The 9,426-nt window shown below is 45.8% G+C and overlaps 1 protein-coding gene across 3 annotated transcripts in view; it reads left to right on the forward strand.

The window, feature by feature from the left end:
- The first annotated feature begins 8,320 nt into the window (after positions 1-8,320).
- The window catches only part of DACH2 (dachshund family transcription factor 2), a 247,642-nt gene continuing 246,536 nt past the window's right edge, over positions 8,321-9,426 (forward strand). For all 3 annotated transcript variants that reach the window (XM_053955838.1, XM_053955840.1, XM_053955839.1), the window contains exon 1: positions 8,321-8,869. In XM_053955838.1, coding sequence (XP_053811813.1) covers positions 8,382-8,869 — 488 coding nt within the window. In that variant the 5' untranslated portion in view covers positions 8,321-8,381. The remainder of the gene's footprint in view (positions 8,870-9,426) is intronic.

Raw genomic sequence — 9,426 nt, forward strand, 5'->3', positions numbered from 1 at the left:
CAAAATACTCTATAATTCATAATACTAATGAAAGATATCAGTGATGGTTTCCCAGGGTACTAGCAAGTTTTAATATTATAAATATGGGCAAGGAGAATTTTTAAAAACTCAAACTACAGGATAGTTATGCATTAAATAATTATGATCACAGGTGTTCCAACCTGTACTTTCACTTCATGGCCTGATCATCCTTATGCCTCCATAAGTCACTGGTAATTCCGTCAGAAAGTCAATGAAGTTACAGTATATAAAACCAGGTTTATGTAAAATTACATTTTTTTTTCTGGGTTATCAATGTTTGTCACATCAACCTTGATATGAAAGTAAGAAAGAGGAAAAAAAGGTAGATAAAGTCAATAATGTCCCTTGAAGATGATGAAAGACACTTCTTTCATATGGCTTTATCCAAAAGCTCAGTGAACATACTGAGACACTGAGATTGGTCAAGTTAAAAACAAAAGCTGCTCTTAAATATTTGATTCTGATCTCGCTCTGAGTTGCTTTGACTGAGATTCAGACAGACTCAATTCTACTGTGGATTCAGCCTCAGCAGCTTGGGCTTTGTGACAGGACTAAAATAGCAGAGTGAGTCCCCAGTGAGACCTTTCCCTCCACTTCCTATAAAGAACTATGGAGTATCCTGGAGCTAATTTCATTAAATAATTTTATTTAAAAAAAAAAAAAAAATAGGTTCATTGTATTTTCTTCAACCTCCATCAGAGCTGTGAAAAAGGTGACCCAAGAGTTGGCAGAGTGGCAGGAAGGCCTCAGGACCAGGCTCACTCCTCGGGGAGTTGAAAAATAGATGAGAATTCTGAAGGAGAGGCTTTCGAAAGTTCTGTGAGAACTCAGGAGGTTGTGTGGATCTGGTCTGAACCTCCCTACACCTGTTTTGTGTTCTCTCCAGAGTGTCCTCCCAATTCCCTGTACATCCCAGACCTCTAATTTAGGTGGGATTTTTATTCCTCTAAGGGAGTGTGAGGTAGAACATCCTGGACTTCACCAGCTGCAAGCAGAATTCATTCACTTCCAATGAAAGTATTTACCTATTTTTAACTTTGCATTCTAAGTGAAATTCAAACCTTCCCAGGCACATGGTTCAGGGATCAAAGGGTCAAAATGGCATTTACTACCTCAACCAGTTTGGACCAGTTCCATTGATTTTTACTCGGAACTCCAGACTGATTTCAGTAGGAACTGGCAGCAGCACAGATTGATATTACTTTATGGATTTCAGAAGGAATGTAGTGTTTGAAAAGACAGTATCATAAAATTGATGTTCAATGCAAAATACCCATTGATTGCCATTTGTGTCAATAAGATTTCTATAATTTGAAGATAGTAAACCACTGAAATGTCTAGTAGTATCCAAGGTAAAAATATCACTCACTTCCATGGAAACAGAAGCAGGCCCACATTATGAATACTAAAATATTATCTGTGTAATGAAGTATTTAAATCTTTATTATCTCATTACTGGTTTAGAGTGTAAAAAAATCAAAGTATCTATAGGATTTTAAAATATGTTAATTTCTTAATATTTACTCTTATGCTTATAAAAGATCTGGACTCCTGAATGATGTAAATCAATTATCCCTGTGTGTGTGAAATGCTGTAACAAGATCAATGAGACCTGAACACAAGGAGGCATCTTAGGATAACAGCTGCAGATGCACACATTGTGTGGTAAAACCCAACCAAAGGAACTCACACTGCTCACCCTGATGGTTCTCCCTCCCCCACAGAAAATCCCTGCCACTACCCTGCCCAACTGTAAATGCATGAAAGGAAAACCAAATAAGAGCAGGTAGCAGGCAGGATATCAGCACAGGCAAAGTACAGTAAATGGTCACTCTTAGAGGTAAAAGGAATGCTTTGCATTCAGCTTGGGAATTTGTTTTAGATGGGACTTAATGGTCAGACTCTGCTTACAACCAAAAGCTGTTCAGTTAATGGCTCTGTGGAAAACTGCAAGGACGGATCTTTACTCCCTAAAATACATATTGGTTTTAAAGATGAGCTCAAGATGATTACTTTCACAATATTAATAATTCTGCCAATTGGATTTCCACAAAGTAGATTCAATAAAATACTAGAAATATTTAGTCAATAAATCAATTACACTTCCACTCAGTCTGGATAGCTATAAATTGTTTTCTCATTGATAAAATTCTGTTTATGAAAACCTATTTTCAAGGAAACGACTCCTAAGGTTTTTATTGGAAAATGCTTTGCAGTTAAAACAGAAATGAGAATTAATGGAGGGGCCACATGAGCCTTATATGTATAAATAAAAAAAAAAATCCCGGAAATTTTTTTGCTACTTGAAGTAGAATGTGATGTCCATGTTTAAAAATACCAAAAGAATGTAAAGAAAATTAAATACCTTCTTATCCCACTAGATGGTGGTGCCTTCAGACTAAGGCTGAGATGCTCAGACAGACAGTGCAGGAAAACTTTTGCTTCCTTTAACTGACCTGCAAATATGGAGAGATGGGGTTAATCTTGTTCCTCTGGGAATAGTAACAAGCATCTGGGTCTGATGACTTACTGAATATATTGAAGTACATGAACTGTGTCCACAGAGCTTTGCTATGAAGTGTGTTTTAACTTCAATACACATCTAACAGTATTAAGTTTTCTTCCTGAAGAAGAGAAGGTGCAAACAATATTGAACCTTAACGATGATGGTACCTTGTGTAAATCAGCTTTGTTCCACTGAGGTCCTGCTCCTTTTGCTGCCCTCTCTCCTCAATCAAAATCCAGATTAATGTGGGGGATCATTAGCAATGACTGCATCTTGTATTCATGGATTTCATTGGAACAAGCTCCGAAGTACCACTCACATTTTTGTATGACAAATGTGCTGCTGGCTTTCAGAAGAGGTATCTACACATCTGTTAGACAGAAAGTGATAGTGCCAAACGTGGCAGGTCACATCTCTCCAGTGATAACACAAGTGACATTTTGATGAATAGGAAAAGTGGAGGGGACCTTGTCTGAGAGTATGTTTGTGCTTTAGTTATCTCAGGCTCTCTAGTGAATGGTCACATCCTTCATGCCTCACGTAGAGCTTGAGCTGGGAGCTCGGGGCAGGTTCTGTGAACTGCAGAACTTCTCTCAAGGGCTGTGTCTGTTGGGGGCTGGCCCAAGAGGAGGCCCCAAGCCATGCTCAGTGCATGGAGGGAGCCCTGAGGCACTGTCTCACCTGGGCTGGAGCGAGCTTGGAGCTCACTGAGTATTAAATTTGCAGCTCTGCCACTGAGCAGCTACCAGTCCTGCCCACACAGGGCTCTCCCAAACCAGCCAGAGCTCCCTGGGCCCAGGGCAAGCCACAGGGACAAACTGCTGGGTGCACACAGTTGGTCCAGAGACCACCCACCCAAATCTGTGCAAAGTAGTCAGTGATCAGGCAGAAGCAATGTGTGAGACTTGCACTGGAAAGAATAAAATAACTCTGAATCGTTTTCACTTTGCTTAAATATTATGATGCCCATTGTTAGTATGAAAATTTTAAGATTAAAATTAGAAACTGCTTTGTGGATGAAGAACTCTAGTCAGGTAAGCTGTAACGTGAGGTTTTCCAATTTGCTTTTTAAAGATGGTGCAAGATACAAAAAAGGATGACCGTGTGTGTCTTGGAAAAGACAGCATTAATCAAGAAGCCCAGACTTCTTTTGTCGTCTGTAACTGCTGTTGCTCAGTGGGTTTTACTCCTATCACCCCATTTGTAACACTGGAGTCATTTAGAAACCAGCCCTCCTTCTGGCACAGTTTGCTTCGTACTTATTTGCTGTATATTCCATTTATTCTGTTCCTCCTATTCTACTCCTTCACTTTTTGATTCTTGTGTTTGCATCATCTCCTCAATTTCCTATTTCTGTTGCAGGTAACACAATGAACAGCAGCACAAAGCTAAGCTATGTCACATTAGTGTGACTTCCAGGAAAGATTACAGACCCAATAGTCCAGACACTGCCACATGAGAACATCACAGCCAAAAAAGGCTTAATCTGAGACTTTTTAGTGAGCACTTAGTAGGGAATTCCTTTGTTTTATGGAGGACTGAGGCAGAAAAATGGATACAGAAATGGAGGTGGATGCCTGGTTCTTCTGTAGAGCTTTAATTGTTTTGCATGTTAAAATCTTCCCAGATGTATTAAGGAGAAGGGATCTGCTCTTACTTTCTCTAGAAAGGCAGGCAGGATTTTCTGAAATCCTAAAGAAGCAAAATTCACTCCAATCATTGTTACTTGCTGCCATTAAGGGTTGAAATGCAGCATTTGCCAAGAGTGCAAGTTCCTTCATTTGATCCCTTTGACTGTACCAGTATAACTGCCAATCACAGGAAATACCTCTAATAACTCTTCCTTTTACTTAATAAGGAATACCACATCTTTAAAACATTAGAAACAGATGTCACTGCATTACTTCACTGCTGATGTATGTAATAGAAATGACACACTAATTAATTTAATGCAGTATAAATGTACTGATTATTTATCATGGCTGACAATAAAATTATGAAAACATTCAATTACAATCAGTGGTAATTCATTATTTATTGATTCTGCGTTATGCACACATTAATACAATACATTTAATCACCTAAGAGAAGGGATCATTTTTCTATTGATACTTAGACATTTAAATTCATCAGTTTTATGTAAAACCCTTGATGTTGAGGTGGGAAGTTTTAATCCACAATTCCAAAAAAACCTCAGCTGAAATGTCAGAACTAAATTGAATACAAGTGTCAAGTACGAGTGCGTCTAGAAAAATGTGGGCACAAAGAATGACACACTAATTTCAGTCTCTTCTTTCTCTCACGTCAGTGGCCTACATTTGTTAAGATAATTGTGGGTACTCTTTCTCAAGGCATTAAACACTAACCCAGCAGAAAGCTAATACTGTTTTTTCTTCCTTTTCAAGCCTTTACTCAGAAGTAGCTTTGAATTGGGGCTTTGCATGCTCAGGATATAAGCTCAGAGCTCACTAGGGCAGGTTACCAGCTTTCCACTGGGCCCTGAGAAATTTCATGGTTAAGGATGAGGAGAAGGGTTTGTCACTCAGACTCCAGCTTGGTTGGAATTCAGAAAAAAAAAGGTGTTTCATTTCATTATGATTAGGGTGCATTGCAAATGCATCTTTTGGTTATCTTTTATCTTTCATTTTGGACCCACAGTTACTACTGACCCTTGTAAGTCTAGGTTCACATTTATTCCCTTTCACTTACTTTAGGGACAATCCAAATTCTTTACTAAAAAGTAATATTTTTTTTCCTGTAATCTACTCACATTGGACATACCTCTATGAAGCCCATAGAAAAAAAATATATTTAAAAAAATCACATTGTGATATCTATGGAATTCCTATTTTTATTGTCCTCCCTCATGTTTGGCTACAGGAAACTGAGATGAAGCCCAAATAGCACTACTGAGCTTTCCAGTCTTCTCTAAACAAAATTATTGTTTTTAGTTCATACCCTACTGCTTCACTTAGCTGTCATTAGTTTCCTCAGTGTCCCCCCCTCGTCAGGTGTGTCCCCCATCATTTTCTCCCTGGAGCCCACGGAGAGCAGGAGCCATGTTCCTGCCAGCTGGCAAAAAAAGAGATTTCCAGAATGCTCTTGACTGGGGCTTTCCTCTCTCCTCCTGCATCAGGGAAGACTCTTTCCCATTTCACTCCAGTGGGGCATATGCAAGGATGATAAAAACAAAAACAAACAAATGGAACCTTTACTTGACATCTTGCCATACAAACACAGCCAATTTTTGTATAGGATTAATACACAATACACCAGGATTTCTATGGCTGCCAGTGTAAGAAAACAGAGTGTTTTTGCACACCAGTCAAAAAGGAAGAAAAATAACAAAACCTTAATTTTAAAGTAATATTCTGAAACACTTATTTCAGCTATAGAGAGGCTTAGTAGTTTGTACACATTCAGATTACGCACTGCTGGACTCCATTCAAAGAAACCATCTGGATACTTTATAACTGACAAGATATTACTGGATGATTGTTAGGCTTTAGTAACTTTGCCTTGTCTTTAACAAAATTACGGAGAAATAATAATATTCATGGATATAGTTGATTTGTATATGCTTAGTTGAACTGGACAGCTGCCTGGCATTAATTCTCAAACCTTGAGGATTTTCTGAGTTTCAGAGCAGTTCTTCTCGCCATGGACAGTCACCTCTCAAGGGTACTGCTTTTACTACAGCCTTTATGATTTTATATTGCTTCATGCCACTCCAGCTCGCTGGGTGTTGATGTGCAAGGCTTCCTCTGGCCTTGTGAAAATTCAGTTTTATTTAGAAATATGTTTAGCTTATGGAAGGCATTAAAGTCAAAAAGGAAAAAGAATTCTCACGGTGGATTTTGATTGTCTCATTAATCTTAAAGGGAAAAGTCCTTAAAAGGGCAGTGTTTGAATCTGATTTATTAAATCTTTTAATAGCAATCACATTCAGAAAATTAACACCCAAAAGTTTCTATCTGGAGTCAGTTATTAGCTATTTCTATAACTTCCAGTATATAAATATCTCAGATGAGTTCAGTGCTTGATTGTACTTTGCCAGAGTAAGTAGGCCCTGCCCCACAGAGCTTCCAATCTAAGGTTTGAGCCTAAAAAGATGCATGAACTAGTTCAGAAAATATGAGAATTCTTATTGAAAGGTATTAATTTAAACCAAGTTATGTGCAAAGTCTGCCTTGGTGTCAGGCAGTGAGATTAGAGACCTGAAACCAGTGGCCAGGCTTCTTAGAACACATAAAATCAATGGAGAGAAGGGGAGGTTCCTCCAGAGTGTAATTTAAGATCAGTTATGTTCACAAATACAGCAATTTAGTTAGCATACAGTCATCTTCTCTCATCTAAAATGGGATTACTCATAATGCAGAAAACATTAAACTTTGCAGAGAAGGTGCCTAAATAAGCAAGCCTAACAAAAGAAAAGAGATGCTGGCCCACACAGGCAATGGAATCATGGAAATAGCTGAAATGCTCTGTTGGTATTGCTTGTTTGGCATCAACTTGGAAAGTTTTGTTTATTCTTTTCTGCTTGCTTTGTTTATTGAACAGCTCAGGAGAAAGCTAAAAACAAAACAAAAACAAAAACAACAAAAAAGGAGGGGAGTGAAAAAGTTAAAGGACTAGGAAGCAAGGAAAGATAAAGAATGAAAACCAGTGGCAACAAAACAGGAAAGAAGGATGTTGAAACACAGGAAAAACGGGAAGAGGGCGGGAAAAGAGGTGTGATACAACACTGGGAGAGGGTGAGAAGCAAATAACCAATGCAGCCAGCGTGCCCTGGGTCTGCTGGATGTCTGATCATCCTTCGGCTCCTCTTGTTCAGGGAGAAGGGACGCAGGAGCCCCGGCAGTTCTTGTGCCACCCGCCCTGGATGGCTGGAGGAGGCGCAGGATGTGCCGGCTGCCGGGATGCTCGCAGGCCGAGGCACCACATGGCGCTTTTGGGGGCTGCGTGAGGAGAGGGCCGAGCCCGCTGAAGCTAAACCACAACTGCCTTCCCAGCATCGAGGCTGGGAATTTCAAACAACTGCGTGCCCGCCCTCCCGACCACGGGCTTTGTCTGGTATGAGCGCAAACTTGAATTTCTCACATCTCCCTCCGTCCTGCTTGTGCCCCTCTCTGGAGGGTCTCGGCTTGCTTTAGGCCTGACTCAGTGGCCGTGGACCCGCACCCTGTGCTGGGCCGGTGCCACCGCGCTCGGTGCGCTCCCGCTCCGCGTTTGTCTCGGGTACCAAAGAGCCCCCGCACCGCCACCCCTCTGCCCACTGCCTCCGGCTCCGGCGGGGCACAGGTGTTGTAACACCTACACACGTGCCAGAGCGCAGCGACCGCTCCGACTCCCTGGGGAAGGGATGGGGACGGCCCCAGCGCTGCCTCCCCTCCGCTCCCTCCCCTCCGAGCGCGGGGGAGCGCCCGCGGGACCCTCTCCCGCTCCGGGGACCGAGACCCCATCACAGCCCGGGCAGCCCCGCGGGATCCCGTCACAGCCCGGGGAGCGGGGCGCTCTCCCAGCCCGTGCAGCCGGGACCCCCCTCGGGCCCCAGGGTCCCTCCCAAAACTTTGCCCCGAGTTGCGGGCGTTGGGGCGCGCTGCCCTCGCTCCCTCACGCCCCCCGCCCCAGGTGCGCGGCCGGCGCTGCCCCGCCCCGCCCGCGCCCGCAGCCACTCGCGGCGGCGGCGCTGGCGGCGGGCGGGGCGCATTGGCTGGAGGGCGCCGTCACTCTCCCCCGGCGGCGCTGGGGAGGGGTCTGGGCGCTGCGTGCGGGCGGCGGGAGCGCGGCGGTCCGGCGGCACCGCACGGAGCGCAGCGCGGGGCTGAGGCAGCCGCGGGGAGCCGCGCCGGCCATGGCGGTGTCCGCGCCGCCCGTCATCGCCGCAACTTCCAGCGGCGGCGGCGCGGGGGGCTCGGCGGGTTTGTTCCGGGCGGACCCGCTGTACTCCAGCCCCGCGGAGTCCCCGCGCCTCACCAACAGCCTCGTCAACACTTTCCTCTCGGCCGGCGGCGGCGGGGCCGGCGCGGGCGGCGGCGGCGGCGGCGGCAACGAGTGTAAGATGGTCGACCTGCACGGGGTGAAGGTGGCCTCGTTCCTCGTAGAGGGGCAGGAGCTGATCTGCCTGCCGCAGGTCTTTGATCTCTTCCTCAAGCACCTGGTGGGAGGGCTGCACACGGTCTACACCAAGCTGAAGCGGCTGGATATATCGCCCGTGGTGTGCACGGTGGAGCAGGTCCGCATCCTGCGCGGGCTGGGGGCCATCCAGCCCGGCGTCAACCGCTGCAAGCTCATCACCAGGAAGGACTTCGAAACTTTGTACAACGACTGCACCAACGCGAGGTGAGCGCAGGCTCCGCTGTCGCCCCCGGCCGGCCCGCGGGGAGCGCAGCCGGGGGCGGGGGCGCGGGTCCCAGGGGAGGGGGGCGTGGGGGGCACCGAGGGGCCGAGCGGGGCTGGGGTGCGGCGGTGCCGACACGGAAAACTTTGCCTGCTTCCATCAGCCCCCGCCATGGCCGGGACCGCCGGGCAGCGGAGCGGCTCCGCGCGCCGGTCTCCAAACTTTTCTCCAAGCAGGGAAAGCCGATAGTTCCCGAAAACACTCCTTAAAAAAAAAAAAAAAAAAAACAACCCAACCCGAATCTCCAAAAGTTTTCTCCGTTATTTGTGTCCCGGCGGAACCCGCGGCTGTGCTCCGGCGCTCCCGCGGGCGGTGCCAGCCCGGTGCCCGGGCAGGGGCTGCGGGTCCCGGTGCCCCCGGAGCGGCTCCGCTCCCGCACTCGCAGCTCCGGAGCGGCCGCAGCCCCTGCCCGGCTGCGGTCACCGAGCCCCCGGATCCCTGCTGGGTCCTGCATACTCGGGGTTATAATCCCGGTTTGTGACCTCATGGCTGCTGCCTT

This window comes from Vidua chalybeata, chromosome 14 (assembly GCF_026979565.1).
Source record: "Vidua chalybeata isolate OUT-0048 chromosome 14, bVidCha1 merged haplotype, whole genome shotgun sequence".
Classification (NCBI taxonomy): domain Eukaryota; kingdom Metazoa; phylum Chordata; class Aves; order Passeriformes; family Viduidae; genus Vidua; species Vidua chalybeata.